Source organism: Nyctibius grandis, chromosome 3 (genome assembly GCF_013368605.1).
Source record: "Nyctibius grandis isolate bNycGra1 chromosome 3, bNycGra1.pri, whole genome shotgun sequence".
In the NCBI taxonomy this organism is placed as follows: Eukaryota; Metazoa; Chordata; class Aves; order Nyctibiiformes; family Nyctibiidae; genus Nyctibius; species Nyctibius grandis.
The window spans coordinates 44608407-44628863 of NC_090660.1; the positions used below are offsets into that span (position 1 = coordinate 44608407).

The 20457-nt window shown below is 43.9% G+C and overlaps 1 protein-coding gene across 3 annotated transcripts in view; it reads left to right on the plus strand.

Annotated features, from left to right (window-relative positions):
* Positions 1–20457, plus strand: part of RIPOR2 (RHO family interacting cell polarization regulator 2) — a 70605-nt gene that overhangs the window by 39130 nt on the left and 11018 nt on the right. For all 3 annotated transcript variants that reach the window (XM_068396650.1, XM_068396651.1, XM_068396652.1), the window contains exons 7-14: positions 2498–2647; positions 3658–3721; positions 8027–8070; positions 9450–9575; positions 11530–11678; positions 12839–12968; positions 15021–15710; positions 18344–18528. In XM_068396650.1, coding sequence (XP_068252751.1) covers positions 2498–2647; positions 3658–3721; positions 8027–8070; positions 9450–9575; positions 11530–11678; positions 12839–12968; positions 15021–15710; positions 18344–18528 — 1538 coding nt within the window. The remainder of the gene's footprint in view (positions 1–2497; positions 2648–3657; positions 3722–8026; positions 8071–9449; positions 9576–11529; positions 11679–12838; positions 12969–15020; positions 15711–18343; positions 18529–20457) is intronic.

A 20457-nucleotide genomic window follows, 5' to 3' on the forward strand; every position in this document is an offset into this window, starting at 1 on the left:
TAGGTTGAATTTATTCCTGGATTTCACTGCTAACGGTTTTGCTGTGTGGTTTGGGGCCCACATCCACTTGATTACATTGGTGAGAATAGTCAGTAGAGATACTTGTGATTTATACTAATACATTTCAGAGCTGGACAAAATCCATGGCATCTATTATTCTCTTACTTATAAACATATCTGGTAGTGATTAGTTGCTTTTCTGAGCCTGACAAAAGAATGAATTATTTTTGATGGATGAAATGTCTTTTGAGAATCGTTTGAAAAGCGTTCACGCAGCTTGAAGTGCTCCAATTATGACAACCCATCCAAACCTTTTAATTTCAGTCTTCTCTTACTCTTGGAGCCAAAAAAATTTATAAATCATCAGGCGATAGACTGAAATTTTGTTCCCCAAACCACCTTCTCTCTTGCTGGCAACACGAACGGCAAAATTAGTGCTTAAAAAACATTTCCATTCAAGTCCTTCCCACTCCAGCCTGCTCAGAGCTAATGGTTTCAGGGCTTATAATAGGACTGAAAAGCACCAAACACAAGAGGTAATGCTGGTCAGTATTACTCAAGCTTGCCGAGTACATTAGTTCACTTTCTGTAACCCACAGCAACAGAGACAAAGGAATGGAGCTCTGCTGCGTTAAAATGTACGGGCTTGGGCAGGTAAAGAAACATCTTTGTTTCTAATGATAGAGAAGGTCTTTTTGAGCTGTACCGAATCAGGGCCACAGCGATGCCTTCTGCCGTCTGCCCGCCCTGCTCTGTAGTGGAAGCAGAGCGAGGAAAATGGGACGCGCAGCAGCACACACCACGTATTTAGTGGGGCAGATGAGCGTGCCCTAGCTGAGCTCACATGGGCAGGGGCAGAACATCAGCCCTGGGCTAGCGCTCCACCCAGGTGGCAGTAGTAAATACCAAGTGACAGCTATTTATAGTAGCTGTCTTTCTTTAGCTTGCTGACTTGCAAGAGAAATAGGAGTGGATATGACTCCAAGAAGCCTTTTGGGTAACTTTGAAATGGCAAAATGCTACCTGTGCCTCTATTACCCTTTGCTGAACTGTTTCACTTTGTAAAGCAGTCCCTGTTTTGGTTAGTTCCCTGAAGTCAGGGGCTTCGGCCATCAGGAACCCAAGCTGGCCTTGTAGAAGTAGACCTAATGCTTTGAAGCTGTCAGGAAGACCAGTCCCATTCCAAACAATTAAGCAACAGCACTTTTTGTTAGAGATTAAGCAGGCTTTGAAAATGGGATTTAGAACACGCCTGGATTGTCATATCAGGCTCATCTCTAATGCAGTAACACAAAGTCATAGACTAAGAAAGCCAAGGCGCAGGAAGCTTTGATAGAGAAAAATTCTGCTGTGAAAATCCACTATTGAGCAATAAGCACCATGGGGCACAGGACAATCGCTTGGTGTCAGAGATAACAAATTTTAAAAGTTTTTCTAGGTAAAAAAACAAATACTGCCCTGTCTTAGCAGGGACATTAGAAGCAGAAAGAAGAGATAGCTTCCTCTATTCTTTTCCTTCTCCTCACCCTGATAAAGTCAAGTTAGAAAACCTACATCCCCTGTATCTGGCAGATTAAGTTTATATAAATTAAGCTATACCACTGTAGACTCCCACCAAGAGGCTCAGATGGAGTGAATATACATTCAGTGCAGGGATCAGAGGGAAAAGGGAAACCAAAGCATGAGACATACATAAATCCATTACACTCTGAAGCTAGATCCAGGTGAGACTTTAAACTGTGTGTGAGTAGATTTTGCAAAACTTCCAGAGTATTTACTAAATGTTGGGTGCCTACGTCATGCCAAAGGAGTTTAAGAAGATGACTAGGAAATTATATGAATGCCCGTGGGGGAAGGTCAAAATACTTCCTTAATTTGACATCAGCTGTTTCTAAGCCCTTTACTTGTGCTGATTCTGACTATGACTCCCAGTTTCTGGAGGACGGGCAGTGAGAATTCAAAAAAATCACTCCCTGCTTCCAACATCACCTATTAGTCAAAGATTGCAACAGGCTCGATCCACGGCTGGCGTTAGCAATACAGAAGACATTGCTGGCACTGTTAAATGTGTCGTTTAAGGTGTCCAGTAGCCTTTGGCAGCGTGGACTCTGCAGTTGCCTTTGAAAGAGCTTTTCCACACTGATATGTTTGAGGAGCTCGCTGCATGCCTGCCCTACTGTTACAATTGTATATAGCCCAGACAGCGGGGAAAGGGAGTCGCAATGGTTAAAGGAAGGCAGGGCAAGCAGGTGAATTGCTGGCAGCATCTAGTGTAGCTGTAATGAGATTTTCACAGTGGAAGTTATTTTTATCTTGTGTTTCTTTTTCACAGACTGTAACAGTATCACAGCTTCATTTGCTCACCCCCTCCAATGGATCTAACCATTTGCCACTTGTTGGGCTTAGTTTCCTTGTAATGCAAATTACTTTGTTTGTTGGTTTTATTTTGTTGGGTTTCCTCAGGTTTTTTTCAATACACCCTCATTGTTCTCACTAGGTGGATGAGCTTTATGAAGCCTATTGTATCCAAAGACGTCTCTGTGATGGTGCCAGCAAAATGAAGCAAGCCTTTGCAATGTCTCCTGCCAGCAAAGCAGCTCGAGAGAGTTTAACCGAAATCAACAGGAGTTACAAGGAGTACACAGAGGTACATCCTCATCCGTTTAGTCATAGAATCATAGAACCACATTGGTTGGAAAGGACCTTTAAGACATCAAGTCCAACCGTTAAACCATTAAACTGTTAATCTTTCGCTCTCACACTGTTTGAAGGCCATAGAAACTTTGCCACTGATTTCAGGGAGAATTTAATCCAGAGAAAAGAATTAAAAGCAAAATCAGTGAAGAAGCATTATTATTTCTTTGTTCATCTCCAGATGAATACCTGATGACTTACAGAGATGGGCGACATGGGCCCAAAGAGTTCCTTGAAATAATAATGTTTATGCTTTGTGAGAGGAGGGTTATACCCAGGAACTGCTGCACAAGAAAAAAGCGTAAATCTGCTCCAACTACCTCCTTCCCACCCCACAGATTTTGGCGTGACAGGTTGGCTGGAACCCATGGGTATACAGACATCTGCTGCATCCTGTCCAGTTTTACTTGCTGTGATCAACATCTATTTTTTTAAACAGGCAGGAGATTAAGAAGGGTCTAATAGTGTTATAAACATTGCAGCACACAGGCTGTGACAGCCTTCTGAAATCTGAAGGAGGAACTGGAGAGGGTCTGGTCCCCGTCTCCCACGATCTTTTTTCTTAATGTAGTCCCCATTTCTTGAGAGGTTAAAAACATGCTGGGAGCCACTTTGGCATGGAGCTGCTGCTGCTGGCACATGTCATGGCTGGAGAGGACTGGGACAGTGACCAGGTTACGCTTCAAGGGCCACAACTGCCCTCTGCCAGTGGGAGGATTAGAGGGCAACAGAAGAAGAGCATGGGGTTACATTCAGCTTCGGCGCGAGCAGGCATAGCTCAGCTGCCATTTTTAGGGCCAGACCTAGCTAAATAGTAAGGATGGCTCTGGCAGATTGATATTATTGCAAAATATCTTTCATCTGAAGACAGAAGCTTTTCTTTCTAAATAAACCTTTAAAAAAAAAAAGCAAAAAGAGGAAAAGAGGGTTTGTCTGACCTCGCTATTCTCTCTTCCAACACAGAACATGTGTACCATTGAAGCAGAGCTGGAAAACCTATTGGGGGAGTTTTGCATCAAGATGAAAGGTAATTGCCTTTTCACCTTTCCCTTCTTGATCCCTGAACAGGAGCGGTCTCTGTGCACGTTAGTGAGGGCATCAAGACTTGCCACTTTGACGTGTATTTATGATATGTTTTTCCCCCACTGCACCTGTGGCTTAGCCTTCAAACTCCCAACTTAAACCTCTGCCCAGTGGAAAGGATCACAGAGAGCCAAGAGCATCAAAGCTTACAGAGAGATTTTCTGAGATGCTGCTTCTTGTGTTCAAGGCTAATTACCTCCCACAAACACTCCTCCTGACAGCCAAAACAATTCAGTTTCGAAGGCTGCTGTACCTTTTGCCTCTATTTCCATGATCCTTTAAACAGATGACTGGGAAATTACGTGAATGCCCGTGGAGCTGAAGTTCTAAATACTTTCTTAATTTGACATCAGCTGTTTCTAAGTCCTTTACCTTTGCTGATTCTGAGTACTACAATTTTTGAACAAATGTAAAAAAGCAAAGACTTGGGAGTAGTTTGCCATTTAAACACCTAGATAACTCAACGGTGGCATTCACCTTTCAGTTTTATTCCTTGTCTTTACGGCAGGGGACTTTATGGGTTTGAATACAATAGAATCAGTTTTACCTGAAGCCTCAGAGAATCACTAGGTATTTTTAATGCTGTCATCACTTGAAGACTAAATGTCTTGAAGAGATTGTGGGGGGATATCTTTTTTGGATCTTCAATCACTGGCATGAAAATAGTTCTATAAAACAAAGTCAGCATCTAAAGATTTGTGCACTCTTAAATCTTCATTTGGAATCTCGCCCATTTAAAGAACCCGTGGTATTACTGGTGGAGTTTTGAGAGTTCACAAATCTCATGCAGAGTTTTGCTTTTGCCTGCCCTGTCACAGCTATGAGTTAGTTGTGTCCAGGGGTTGCAGCACATGAGACATGATCTAGCTTAGATCAAGTCAAAATAGTTACTCCAGGCTTCCATACTAGAGAAAACAAGTGCAGCAGCTGTTATAGTTCTCCTAGCTCCATCCCACAGCACCAAACCTCAGGTTTTAAAGCCCCTGCTCTTCAGTACTGGAAAGGCAGTTAAAGGTGCCTAGATGTAAAGTTACAAGATGGACACACAGAGCCTGAGCCAGATATTTCTATACAAAAACCCACAGCAGAACCGCAGCGTGGACACGCTGAAGCAAGCGCAAGGCCACGCAGTGCAGGAAGGGAATTGCATCAGGCCAGGTCCCTCGGACCGTTTCCTTCCTTGCTGTAAATGCAGTGCAATGTACAGTTCCTGACAGCAGGACATGTTGCAGAAGGTGTCACAGCATCTCAAATGACTGGGCTGAAAAGCTCTGGCCCCTTCTCTTTCAAATGTCCTAATCTTCCAGCAAAGCTCAAGAGCTCTTGAGAAGGCAGGTGCTGCACTCTCATGCAGGAGCAGAGCACAAACCACAAACAGCAGCTACTTCTGAACACAGTTCTCGTAACAGAAAGAAGCCCAAATTAGAATATAGCAAAGAGAAATGCTGTATCATTCAGTGTTCTCTAATTAGGATATCTAAGATTTCTATCTAGCTATTTTCCCTAAGAATAGGAATCGAATAGGACAATCCAGGTGTTGCTAAAGCTCACAACAGCTCTAGCACAAAAGCCTGCAGATCATGCAGCAAGCTTGCCCCTTAAGTTATACTGCAGCATATCCAGCTAACTTTAGGATCTAATTTAAAATCAAAGCATTCCTCTCCCCAAAGCTTATCTGTTCCTAGCCATTCCAGTGAAAGTTATTTTTATTTTGTGCCCTCTGTCACTTACACTGAAAGCAAGCCAACCTACACAGTGCTGTCAGGAAGCAGGGGACCCACACTGTGTTTTTATGACTGATATTTAAAAAAAAAAAAAAAGCCTGATCATTTTTCAAAATAAAGATAATAAACTTGCCAGCAGACTTCGATTACTGCTCAGGATTAATCAGCTGTTGAAATTAAACAGGGAAACCCAGTGTGGAAATTTAGAAGTCCCTGTATGAAATCTCTGTGTCCTGTTATGATGTATAGGGAAGTGTCCCTATACCTGTTTGAAGTGCCAGGACAGCAGGAGGTGAAATGCCCAGCTGTTTCATACAGGGAGGGCAATGCGCTGGCCTGCTGCACCAGGGGCTCTGAAACACCGAGCCTGGCACAGGCACCGGAGCCCACACATCCAGCATCCTGCACACCAGCGGAGCTGGATATGCTGCATGAACTGACACCTTCAGGTGGCCCTGCCAACGAAGGGGGGTGGTGCCCTGCCACCTTACCACAGACCCTATCCCCTAATTACTTAGACTGTTGCCCCAGGAGCAACCTCCCGTCCCATCTGCATTACAAGCCCAGTGCTTTTACAAAGACATGACATTTGAAATGGTATGATAGAGTCATTGGCTCCTGGTGTGCGTTTAGTCCCTGAAAGCCACTCAGTTACCAAAAAGTTTTTTCCTATGAAAGTACCTATCCCCTGTAATCAAGTCAGTGCTTAGCCACCTCTTCATCAGGCTGAAGAGACTTGACCTGCCTGGTTGGGCCAGTCACCATCCTCAGGCCTTGACTCCAGACAGTGTCCATGTGGAGTTTTAAGACGTGTTCCCCTGCCCACCCATCCACTGAGCAAAGAACAGACCTTTTATTTTCCTCAGATACTTTCAGTGATGTCCCAGCAGAGATCAAATTCACTTACAAAAGCATGCCTGGGGAGAGAGAAGCAGCAGTGGCATGCTCGTAAGCTTAAATTATTTACAAACAGTAAATAAATTAGAAAGGAAGTGGTAATATGAGCTCTGTGCAAGGGCCCCTCTGTTCTGCTGAACAGTCAGATGAGTGAAGAAAACTCTTTTCTGGTCAAAGAAATGGAAGAGGAGGATCAGCACATCACAGGAACAGGCCATGACTGCATGCAGGGATCTAGTTGCTCCTACAGTCCAGCTAGCAGGACTAATTCAGCCCAGTAAATAAAGCCAACACTAGGGTTTATCATACTTGCCTTGATTTTAACTCACCCATGACTATGCTCAGTCATGGCATTTTAGGATAAATGCAGCCCAAAGACCCTGGAAAGCTTGTTTTAATTTCTTTCTTTGCCACAGGCTTTGTATCTGTCCTCAGGATGTTTTTTTGGGAGCATCACAACACTGCAGACATAGTTTTAGGCTTACCCAGGCAAAGTTTGGTCTTGTTAAGAGTATGAACTATTCAGGATGGACAAACCTGCCCCACAAGCTGGTGGTGCCACAGCAGCTGTTACAAGAAAAGACAAGTATGAGGCAGTGTGTGTCTTTCTTTGGTCACAGTAAGACTAGGTGGCTGAAGTGATATTTTTATACCAAAACAAGTGCAATAGTTACCTACTGAGGAGAACTGTGAGACAGGAGAGGTTCCCTTTGTGGAGAGAGAGAGGGTTCAGTTAGTGATAAACAACCAGTTGCATCCTGTAAAAGAGCAGGTCGCAAGGCCAGGAGAGGGATGGTAATGTCCCTGGGATTTCAGGATGGTCACAAGCCTCAGGAAACTTTCCATTTCATATTCACAGTGCCAATATAGAAATAGCATCATCATGTCCTACCTTTAAAAAAAATGATTAACAGAAAAAATCAAACATATACCACAAGTGCTTTGCTGCACTACTTCTTCCCCTCTGGGGAAAGACGGGATAAATCTTGTATTACAGATGTCAGTCATGTTTCTTGGTGTACTTGCTATTGAAAGATACGTGGCTAGTATGGGAATGATAATGTTATGGAAACGCCAAACAGAAGGAGCCCCTCTTGTCTTTCTATTAAGATCTTTCTATTAAGACTAAAAAGGAATCTATATTATAATGTATAGCTTGGTCTGATTAGTGTTAAGCAGCAAGCACTATATGGTGATCAGCAGCTCGCCTACACCTCACAACGTAGGGGCATTAAGCTGGGTTTCTGAAGCCAGGAGACATCAGGAAGCTGTTTCTTCTTTTTCTATAGTTAGTATAGAACTATTCGAGCTGTTGTAGGAAAAAAAGCTGGAAAGTGCAAATCTTTGACATGCAAGAAACCACAGCCCAATGAATTGTATACTCAAAAAGAAGAATAGAAGGACTATTAATATTGGGGGTAGGTGTTAGTCTTGGTTTGGAGGGCACTAAGGCAGCACCTGGCAGAGGGGTGGCCGGGGGTCTGCCGCTCTCTCCTGCCCAAGCGTGGCAGCGGCGGTCCTGGGCACCCCAGTGCATCCCGTAGCACCCTGCGGCACCCTGCTGCCAGGCACTGCTGTGCTCCGCTGCCCAGGCCCTCCTACAGTCCCTCCGTGTCTTTCCTTCTCAGGTCTGGCTGGCTTCGCTCGGCTGTGCCCGGGAGATCAATATGAGGTATGTCTGCATTGGTTTACGGTTTGTTTCATAGCAAAAGAATCAAAAGGAAGGCAGATTTCTGCTGCTTTTATTCGCAATGAATAAAGCCTTTTCACATCAGCACCCCAAGAAACAGCTATTATTTTTCCTGTATATGCTCTGAAAAACCTTGCAGTTCTCTTTATGTCTGCCTATGTCAGGGTATCTGTCAGAAGACCTGAGAATTATATTCAGAGCACTGGATGATGGCTATTGGAAGAACTACAAGCTTTTTTTTCTTAATTTTAAAAATTTAAATTAAAAAAAAGACCAAACCCCCTTACTTTTTAAGTGTCTCCCAGAATGGGGGCATGCTTCTTACTATTTTATTTGTGACCAACATTTCTAATTCCCCCGGAAAAAAGCATATGCCCCATCCCATGCACACAGAGCAAATTGAACAAGTCCTTGCAAGCATCCTTTACTGAATGTTTAGACTTTACTTCATCACAAAGCAGAGTAGCAGAAAGACACAGAATAACCATTTCTTGAGACCCAGATGTTACCTGCTGTGAGGTTGTGTCAGGATCTCCAGTCACTGCAGTGTTCCAGTGGAGAACATCAAGAGCAGGTTAATTAAAGATGGATTAAAATAAAAGCCTCCAGCTCTATCCTGAACAAAGTTAACCCTGCAAGAAATTCACAGCGGCTTGATAGCGGATCCCCCCCAACCCGTACTTCCCAGCTGTCTTGATCATTGATTCATTTGTTGCCACTGTCGTTCCCTGTGACAAATATCGCCTGCTGCTCCCACGCCTGCATGTGCTGCCTCTGCAGGGCCAATTAGATAGTGCAGGTCTCTCCCAGCCAGCCCCACAGCCCAAAATGGGCTTGCTGCTCTTACCACTTCAAATGGTGTTACTGCACTGTGGGTCTCATTCATTTCCATCACCAGCCAGCCAAAGTCTGGCAGCTGGGGAGGCCTCTGATGGGGGATGGCCAAAATCTCACCTACCCTCTCCACTGCCTGGGAAGGCAGCAGATCCACCAAGCTGTAGGCATTAGGAAAGGCCGTAAGGACTTTCCTCCTGCCCCTCCAAATCTCCCCCCTCATTGCTGCTTTCCCTGTAAAGAGAGTTAAAACCCGTTCAGCTTCTTTGTTTTGAGTCATCTAGTTATGTGAAGGTGAAAGCTGGGGCGAGGGGTACGTTACCCAAAGGAGCGATTAGGAGAGCTGAGAGGCAGAGATCCTGCAGGATGGACCTTTTCCTTCTGGCTCTCGATGGGAAGCAGAAGGACAGCACCTACACCACTAGCTCTTTCAGCCTGTTTTAGACCCTTTCCCCAATTCTGTTTCTGATATTTGTGCATCAAGAGAGCAGATTTCTCAAGAAAATAAGAGGATTTTTCTTTTTCAGATTTTCATGCGTTACGGCCGCCAGCGATGGAAACTGAAAGGCAAAATAGAAGTGAATGGCAAGCAGAGCTGGGACGGAGAAGAAATGGTTTTCCTCCCTCTCATTGTTGGACTGATCTCAATTAAGGTACACATGCTGACTACTTTGCCTGCAAGCAAGGCAGCAATCAAGAAGCTGCCTTCTCACGCACCATCAGCAAAAACGCAGCAGCGGATCATTAAACTCTTTGGAAATGAGCCATCATTACTATTTCCAACTCACCTACTAGAATGAAGCGCTATAGTGTTGTCCAATCTAGATGCTACAAGACTGTAATCAGTTTGGGAGTCCTGTGGGAGAGGTTGTCCTAACTCTCCCCAGACTGGTGTCACAGGCATACTAGCACAACCCTTGCCTCACATCGCTCGTCAGCAGCTCAGATTATTTGCACAAAAGCAAGGGAACAGTAGAAACCTGTTTGCTAACAGCATTCAGGAAAACAGCAACAATGAAAAACCCAAACCCAAAAAGTCCCACTACTGCTGAGTTTGTTAATACTGCTCAGATAAGAGAGCAGCATCTGTTGGTCTGCACAAAAACATAGGTCTCTCATTTGAACACGCATAGGAGCCAGCTGGGCATAAGCTGGAATAGTCCTGAGGTCCAGTCCCACCACCCTGCGCAGAACAGCAGTGCTACACAGGCCTGTGCTGTTAGGTTTCTGCTCTCAGTGAGATCGGGGCCTGTAGAAAAAACACTCTGACTTCTTGGCAGCTTCCTAGAGCACAGCAGTTCCCAAAATTTCTTAATGCCTGCAGCTTTTGTTGCTCTCTAATTGTATGCCCTGTCCCGCAGGGAAAGAACAACCTTTGCAACATCTAGCATCCAGCAGCGACTTCTCCCAGACCACAGTCTTTCCACCACTGCTCCATCCCCTCATTGCCCCAGGCCTCCCCACACAGTTTTCTGCTGGCTGAAAGTCCATGTGCTTTCCTTCCAATAGACCTCCAACCTAGAGATACCCATTCCCCCTGTCTATAAATTGCTGCTAATAATTATTCCAGGTGTCCCTGCTTAGGCAGCTTAAACAGAGGAGTGTCTTGAAAGTCTCATGGGAAATGTCCCACTTAGACACCACAAAAACTTTATGAAAAAATGCAAGCAATTACAAAACCACTATCAAAATAATCCCGAATGTGTGGGACAGGAGGTTTTCATAGACGGTCGAGTTGTGACACAAGGTGTGTCACTCTCCTCAACCTAACAACACAGTTTTAAGGTGGAAGGTTAGGAGAGAACCCTTTCTTACAGTACATGAGAGCGACAAACGAGAGTCCCAGTACTGTTAAAGTCAATGTGTATATTCTCACCCCTTTGTGGACTCTGTCCAAAGACTTTCATGTAAAAGGTTCAAGAAATTACTTTCAAGCAAATCACCAAAGGTTTGTTTGCATAGGAGCTGCATATATAACTGTTCCTCTGAACTTTCTGGCAGATATATATGTAAATTTGAATAGTGATGTACTCTACTCTTACTATAAAAACATGTATTGAGGTAGTTCCTCACCAGTAGATCTGTGGAAGTCCTCACCAAAGGCTATCATAGATGCAAACAATTACATGGCTTCAGAGTTACAGGAGATGAATACATAGAAGAGAGCTCCCTTGGGGATTATTAAGTAGGCCAGCTACATCAGGAGATTGCCTGTCATGAAAATTGTAAATTGCTGAGAGAGTATTAGGCGGAAAAACACCCAATATGCTCTCTCTGTTCTTACTCTTCCCTTGGGCTTTGCTTACGGTCACTGCAGAAGACCAAATACCAAGGCTGGATAGCCCCTTGGTCTGAGCCGGATTCGTTGTTCTCTTCTGACACCCATAAAAAACATAAATAAAACAGAAGCATGATCATATGCAACTACACATTTATGTAAAAAATAAGTCTGATTTTTCCCCTAAGTAATGAAGATGCAACAAACATAGTCATATTTTGGAAGCCTTTTAGCAAGAGGTCCAGGCCAGAAAATCAAAACCATTGCTTTGTAATTAAGGATTACAATGCCTTGTGTGGTCCTAGATATCTTGTTCTTGTCTCTTGCAGGTCACAGAAGTTAAAGGACTTGCTACTCACATCCTTGTGGGAAGTGTTACCTGTGAAACAAAAGACCTGTTTGCAGCTCGGCCTCAGGTGGTTGCAGTAGACATTAACGACCTTGGCACAATAAAGCTGAACCTTGAAATCACCTGGTAGTAAGTAGAGCTGGCTGGTTGGTCATTGGGTCAAGCAGTTGTAAAAATTCAACCAAAGAAAAAAGTCCATGTGGTCTTTTCTCTCCTTTTTGCTCCCTGCTGAGGCAGATGGGGAAGGAATTGTGGCCCAAGTTTGGGAGATGAGAAATAGTTCATGGTCAGCCACAGGTTCCCTGTGTTACCTGTGGCAAATGGGTGTGTGGCTAGGTTCTTAGTTGTGCCTAGTTTCAGCTGTTACAGTAGGTGTGGTGAGTACTGACATTGTGAGACATATGAAACAGATAGGGATGAGACATCATAGAGTTGCCTAAAGTGTATACTTCCTCTGCAAGCTCAAGAAAGGGGCATAAATGAGTCCTCATGTATTCATTAAAAGTTTTTAATATTAGTGTAAAGTTCAGTGGGGTTGCTCTGGATTTATGCTAGCATAGCCAAGTTCAGAAGTTGGCCCATCTTTAGAAGCTGGCTTTTAAGGGCTTCATACACCATGAGGGTGGTGGGAAATCTAGCCTTGTCTATTGTAGACGTGGTGCTTAGGGATGCAGTTTAGCGGTGGACTTGGCAGTGTTAGATTTACAGTTGGACTCGACGATCTTAAGTGTCTTTTCCAACCTAAATGATTCTATGATTCTTTCTGCATTGGTCAGCGTAGATAAGCTGATGGTGTTAGGATTCAAACCCAGTTCTCATGGCACTTTAGTAAAATTGGTAACTGTCATTTCTAAAGAAGCATTGATGATTTTAGCTTTTATAGTCATGTATGCTATTTCTTGTAATGCAATAAACATGAAGCCAGCAATAACAGCTACTGGTTTCCTTTATAATACAACAGCTCTATTAATAGTAGAGCATCTTTCTCATTAGTATGTGTGACACTTGTCAGCTCAAATCCAAGAATACTTTTCATGTGAGAATAACATCAGAGTGTGCTACTGAAATGATTTCTGAGAGTAGAATACTTTTATCACAACCGAAAACCACACTTCTGAGCCTGCTGTCTAATTAACAACATTTTCTTTTAAACGCTTCTGTTAAAAAAACTTGCTGCCTCTGGGTTTTGATGTGCTAATAAACCACTTTTTCAAAAATCCTTTCCGTGGCCCTGAAAATCCTTCTTGCTCAGCATAACAACCATTTTTTTTCTGCTTGTGTGTCCGTAGCCCCTTTGATGTTGAAGACTTGACCCCATCCACAGGAAATGTGAGCAAGGCATCTGCTCTCCAGAGGAGAATGTCCATGTACAGCCAAGGCACTCCTGAAACGCCGACCTTCAAGGACCACTCATTCTTTGTAAGCTCTGTTCGGCTTCATGTTTATGTAATGAGAAGCCCTAGAGCAGTTCCAACACTGCAAACACTTCATCGCTTTATGTGTCTAAGCTTTTTTCCCTGGTTCCAGCAGGTTACCCTTACAAATACTTACAAAGCAAGTGCATTCCTAGCTGCTAATCCTAAAAGAAGATGACAATGATCCTGGCATCTTCAAAACTATATGGCCAATTATTGCATACCTATTCTTCTTGCTGACTGCTGTAATACTTCAATAATCTTTATAAGATGTGTGTTCATTTTGTAACAGTAGTTAAACAACCATTATAGCACTAGTATTTGTAATGCATCCCATGGTTAAGATTTGCCCTGTATTGAAGATATTCACAGGGTGCTCCTACATTTTGCATGAATCAAATTCTGAATGCTTCATCAGGACAGTGTATAAACTGACTAGGCCATCTGTACAGATAGGAATTTTACAAGTGCTGCATCCCATGCCTGTAATTTAGTACTCTGCTACAAAGCATTCGTTTAACTTGCCCTTCCTCACACCTTCTTTGCTTTAACTGTTGAAGAAATGGCTGCATCCCCTGCAAAACAGGCCAAAGCTGACAATCTTAGATGCTCTGCAAGACACTTTCTTTGACAAGCTTCGACGCAGTCGCTCTTTTAGTGACCTGCCATCGCTCAGGCTAAGCCCAAAAGCAAGGCTAGAGCTATATGTGAGTCCTGGGTTTCGTTTGGTGACGGAGCCTTTCAGTCCCCGTGTGACATCTCCATTCCCACGCATGCTTCATGTGTCGCTCTCTGTTGCAACTCACTCATTTTGCTGACTGATTAGAGGGGAGAACATGACTGCGAGTCTATGCTGCTCACATTAAATCAAAGTTCCTCTTTGTTTCTACAGGGATAATGATCAGAAGCCAACTCTCTGTGGGTGGAGAGCAGGGCAGGAATACAAGCCCACATGGTATTGTTAAAAATGGGCTGCTACACTGATTGATGTTATACGTTTGCCTAATGGCTTGACTTTCCGATGCTAAAAGCATACCGATTTCAGGGGAAAGAAGAAATGAACCTTTGAGTGTAATTATGTTTAGGAAAAAAAGCTGTTGATAGTGCTGGGAAAAAGATGCAAGTTTTGGACACTTTAACCTTATGCACCTTACCGACATGTGAATGCCTACAGTTCTTTCCAGCAAATTGTCAGCAAAATAGTAGTTGCCTTTCATCTGTGCTTTGCGTTTGCGCGTGTTTGCCACATAACAAAGCAAAATTTGTAGGTCAGATAGGGAGGTTGTGACTCCTGCAGTGATTTTTCCCCATAGGTCAGTCAGAGAGATGAACGTACATATATGCTGTGATCATTTTTGTGTCTGTATATGCTGGTTTTGCTTCCTAAATGATCAATGTGTCCTGGTCAATATACCACCACACAAATTCTTCTGTCATTTTGGCAGAAACTCATGTTGAACATGACTCCTATGTAACTCATGTTCAACAATTATGAGAGATATCGATGCCACATGCAGAACATACTGTCAACAGAAAAGAAACAGCATAGTAATATCACCATTGAAATGCCATGACGCTAGAGAAACTTTTTGAGCAAACTGTGTTAAATTTTAGGGATTGCTACTTTAGAGGTCAGAAAATAAACACCATGGGAATCTATAATGGGTACGAAAATGCAGCCAAGGTGGCTTAAGTACAACCCCTTTAAAAAGAGACATGCTGCAGGAACTAGAGCAATGCACTGGAAATGCTGTCTGAGGGAATCTGGTAGGATGAGCAGAATTCAGGTCTCTGTGCTGGGACTCACTTCCTGGAGCTCTCAGCTTACCAGAGAGATGCTGAGCCCAAGTTCTCCAGCAGTTTTCCTGCCAAATTCAGGAGACGTGCCAGATGAAAGCAGAAGTTGATTTGAAATATTTTTCCCGTCTCTCAAATCTTGAATGTTTCTTTAATCTTTTTCCTTGCATTTTTCTTTCCTGGGCACATACTGTACTTTTTTTCTCTTTCCAGTGCTACATGAAAAACATTTTCTCTCTTTCTCTGTTAATTTTTTCAGTCAAATTTACCAGATGATGTCTTTGAAAATGGAACGGCAACCACTGAGAAGCGGCCTCTTTCTTTCACTTTTGGCGACCTGCCTTACGAAGACCGCGTGCCCCCTGCCAACTCAGCAGAGTCCTCTTCTGCTCACATCAGCTCCAGCCCTGACATCACCGTGACACCCACCCAGCACCGAGCTCTCAAGTCCTCCAAGAGCTCAAGCCTGGACTCTAGCAGCAGTGACTCCCGCAGAGACTCTGTCGCTGAGCCGAAGGACCTGCCATTCCAGGGAGAGGAAGCAGTGGTTGAGAACAAGGCCACCACAAGGGCAGCTCCTGAAGTTTGCCAAAAAACCTCTGACGCTGGGAGTGATCGTGTCTTTATAGAGACAAGCGTCCCAGTGTCTCTCCTGCAGGACACGGATGAAGGTTCAGAGCTGAAGCCCGTGGAGCTGGATACCTATGAGGGCAACATCACGAAGCAGCTGGTAAAAAGGCTTACGTCAGCAGAGACACCCATGACCCCAGAGAGGCTGCCATGTGAGGGATCAGTTAGTGGGGAGTCAGAGGGATATAAGTCTTATCTTGATGGAAGCATTGACGAAGCCTTGCAAGGGCTTCTCTTAGCTCTTGAGCCACATAAAGAGCAGTATAAAGAGTTTCAGGACCTGGACCAAGAAGTGATGCATCTGGATGACATCCTAAAAGTGAGTATGTTTTTGGAAAATACTACCCTAAAGAAAATCTGAGTGGGTAGAATCTCCTCCCCTTCCTCACAAACATCAAAGTAGGGTTTTTGCAGATGGGTAAAATTCCTCAGTAGCAGTAGATTTGCTCCTGCTTGGAGCATCCTTTCACAGTGTTGCATTTTTAAACTTGTCTCCTATGTGTTTACCATAGCCTCGTATCCTTAAGCTACGGATTTTTTTAATCTACCCAAAACCTGGGGGAAAGAGAAAAAGATGCAATGGCAGGAGAGTAATTAAATTATACCCTTTTCTGAAGAAACCACTTGTGAACCCGTTGCTTGTGCCATGCTGGAGATGAGATTATAGCCAACCTTCTGCCTTTAAAATCTATAGGTCACATCCTCAGTGGGTGTACTTTAGCGTACTACCCCTGAACTCCAGTAGAGCTGTGCAAAGCTACACCAGCTGAGGATCAGGCCTTGTAGCCATAGAAGCTGAATTTTCTAAAATGCCAAAGGGATTTAGAAGCACGTCTCACTGAAGGTTGCCATCCCCATGTTGCCTAGGCTTTTCCCAAGCCTTTTCCTTTTCCCCCCATGCATTTTTAAAATGAGAGGCATCCTGTCATTACACCAGGATGGACGAACACGTTGAAAATTAGAAAGAAGAAAAGAGTTTTGCATGTGTGTTGTTAATATGTTTATTGCCAGTCACTGTGACTTGTATCTCCCCCATGAACTCATGACGCATTACTGTGCAAAGAGTATTATATAGGAAATAAGCATTTCAAATGCTTCATATTCATATGCAAGTTGGTCTGCTAGTCATTTAAGCCTCATCTTCTAAAAACATGACTGAGGAGAACAGAGGGAAGCATTTATCCTTCAGCAATATCTGTTTACAAAGAACCTTTGTTAACATCTTTGTTTCCATTGGTGTTTACAGCTGCATGGTACTTTCCCAAATTAAGTGCTTTTTTTGACAGCCTGAAGCCCCTGTTTCTTGCAGTATTTCCCAAGGAGGTTCAAGGAGGCAAAGTTAGCATTACTATTATTTTTTAACTTCGTGGCTACTCTGCAGCTTGTACAAAGAGGTCAACTATCTAAACAGCAGGGAGACAATGGAGACTGTTTATTTACGCTCCTTTTATCAGAAGTTACAAAGGGGCAGCCATGGGATGAGGGGGAAGAGAGAGGATGGATGTGCACAGACAGGATTCCTGCACACTGGAGAAGGACACCTTTCCCAGATCTGCTTTGTGTCCGCGTGCTGCCTATTGATCAGCTTGCAGACCTACACTCAGCATCACCAGCAGCCGTGCTGGGCTCCCCATGCAAAAAGGTTGACTTGGAATACAGCTGTGGCTGAGGAACTCTCTCTTGGTCGTAGCAGATGGGCAGAGAAAAGGAGAAGCCCACATGTTGCTGTTTGCGTTTGCCTGAAGAGGTGGCACTACCAGCCCTGAAAGAAATGGTAGCTAAAACCATCAGTGCTGCAGAGGAAGCAGGGCACAGCACCCATCTGTGTCACAGAGGTGTTGTGTTTGATCAGCTAATGACTGTACGGTCAGTTTAAGATGTCAAACATCGTAAGTGCTAACATGACCATTATAGCGTTAACATTGTGCGCAAACGAATTGGAAACAAAACTCCAAGCCTCCTCAGCTCTAGAGGAGCTGGTGCTGAGTCTGAACTCGGAGGCCAACGCACTTCCTCCTACAAACTGAGAAAAAGTCCTGGCTCCTGCCTGGGACTGGAAGATGTGGCTTGTGGAACAGCACCAATGGCTCCTGGATATTTCTGGTCAAATAATGACGTAGTGCTAAAGGTGTTGAAATCATTGCACAAACCAACAGAGGTGATCCCTTGAGTTACATCTGATCCTGGAAGGTGACCCTGGAAGCAACTCCACGGGCATGTCTGGGTGAATTGCCATGTGGGACCAGGGCCTTTGATACTTCCTACAGCAACAGCAGGGCTTCAGTCGCATTTCTTCCCAGCAGTGAGACAGGACAGCTTCCCCCCTCCCTAGCACTGTTAATTTCCAAGTTACAATACTGCCTTTCTCTGTCACCTAGGAATCTGATGCCTGATTGGCTTTTTCTTGATAAGCCATGTGGCTTCAAAGGCCACAAAATTCCTCTCATCCCATGAATAAATCTGCAGATGTGGGACCAAATTAATTCCTGGCTAAGGTCCATTGTGTTACATCTGGAATAAATCCAATAGTGCCATTGGATATGTATAAATTGGTTTCTGTACCTAGAAGAGCAATTACAGAACGTGCCTTCCGCTTTCAACTTCCAGTGTGTTAATTGCTGTCCTTTGGGAGGACACCGAAAGCTGCGTCACTTGGATTCAAGATGTACTTCTCATTTCTATAAAACACATCAAATTTTGCCTTTGAGGGTTTTCCTTTGGGGAAGAGAGGGGGTAGGATGGGGGAGGGGAGGAGGAAGGGAAGGGTTTTTTCAGTTCTCAGGCTTTGATTGTATATGCTATGAATATGAAGGTTTGAAATGAAACAGCCAATAAAATGAAGTTTTAAAAATAAAATGAAGAATTTGAAAGTTTTAAGCTTTATCCTTTTTTTCTTTTCTTTCAGTAGTAGCTAATATCTGGGGTTTTCATTGGTTCATTCTGCCTTTGCAGTGCAAGCCAGCAGTAAGCCGAAGCAGGTCCTCCAGTTTAAGTCTAACAGTTGAAAGTGCTTTAGAAAGCTTTGATTTCCTGAACACCTCTGACTTTGATGATGACGATGGTGGTGGTGTGGAGGTTTGTAATGGTGGAGGAGGTGCAGACTCAGTATTTTCAGATACTGAGATTGAGAAGAATAGGTAAGTTTGTAGTAACTGCCAGCTGTGCTTACGCCAAACTGATACCCTAGCTCTTTGTCGCTAACAGGGGATCCCGGTGCACACATTATTCAAGGAAGACTGACTAATCCTTGATGAGTTTATAGGGTCAGAGTGTTCCCCGTGGCTGCTGCATACAAAATCCTTAGCTTCCAGGATCATTTTTTTCCTGTTCAAATATATGCAATCTGTCCTCCAAAGGAGAAGGGTAAATTAAATTAAGCTGACATCAATACTGGCAGAGCCTCTTCCTTGACATAGGTTTGGACCTGGCTTTCCTTGGATGTAATTACTAATTCCTCTGTGGTTTTTTCCCCCCTCCCTTTGTCTTTCCTCTCTAGCCGAATGAGTCTTTGCAGTGGATTAAGCTTGTCAGTAACAGTAACACAGGGCCAGATTTAAGCAGCATGGTGTAGGTTTCCTTTGGAATGTAAGAGTGATGACTGGTACTCTGTTCATGGCCCTGCGTGTTACCTGTCCTTCTTTCATCATTTTTGGTCTTTCTGGGGCAGGGGGTGGGAGGGAAGAAAAAGAAAAAAAAAAGGAAAAGAAAAAAAATTTTTTAAAAGAGAAAAAAGAAAAATAAAAAAAAAGAAAAAAGATAAAATAAGAAAAAAGAAAAAGAAAAAAAAAGCAGTGGTGTTTGTGCCGTGGTCTGCCATTGTTGTGTGACCTTTAGATGCTGTGTTTCAATCATTAGATCCTAAAAGCATGTTTGTATCCTCAGAGCCGACATGATGCCCAGCAGGCACATAAGTGGCACTAGAGCTGGGAAAAAAGAGAACACAGTTCCCTAGGGCCCCGCGCTTTCCAGCCAGGGAGCTATACTTCTCACAGCTTATCATGGCCTGTTTAAAACAATTTTGAGTACAAACAAGCAACCACCATTCAGTTCCCATCATCTCACTGCATATCCTCTTTCCAGAATAAGACTTGGTGGGAAGAAAAACTCAGAAAAATGTGTTGCTTGCTAAACTGGCACTCAGAGCTCAGTTCAGCCTGCGTTGATTTAAGAATCTGGCTTTAACCAGGCACTTTGGCATAAATTTAACCTAAGAAGCAAAAATTAAGTTAGTTATAAGCTAACTTAGAAATCAATTAAATCTTTCAAGTTAAAAAGTAGGAGTTAAAATTTCATTTTTTCCCCTCTGGCTCGTCCCCAGACAGTGTAGATTCCCACTTCCATTTTCAGATGTGTGAGCGTGTCACTCAGCGTAAAGGCTGCAAGTGTTGAAACTTCTGAACGTGCAGCCGAATGCACTTGCCGTCTGGGGACTGACCTCAGGCTTTGCATTTAAACACAGGGAGGACCATTTCGGCAATGAGATAATGTTGGAAATAATGATTTAAAACACAGTGAGACTGGCTTTATGCTCTTACAGAAACAATTGGCAAAGTAAGCTGTACACATTGTGCCTAAAACAGCATATGAAAACATCATGTCTTACTCCAGCAGTGGTTTTCCTTTCCTTCTGCATTAAATTTGGGCAGCAGGAGGACACCGAAAGCACAGAACTGTTCTTAGCAGCTTGGTGCTTGGGATGGCACAAATTGTGATGTGCTTAATCCAGAGCGACTGGGGGAGATGATTTACCATCAGACAGGAGAAAACGCTGTCACCACCGAGCGACAGTAACCAGGGGTTTAAAAAGGCTTGTTGGTGAGGGCATCGCATCACTCAGGGCAAACCAGTCAGGAGACAGAGAGCTGTCCCCTCGCTGGGTACAGCCCTTCCGTGCCCGTCCAGGGCGGCACTGCTCCTCTGTGATATGATGTGTTCATCGCGAGGTTTCTGGCTGCTTTCAGCTCTTCTGCCATGCTCGCTGCTCATCGCCCGAGTGAGCGTGTGTGTGTGTGTGTGTGTGTGTGTGTCTGCCGCGGCGGTGGTCGGCCCTGCACTGACCTCCCTCA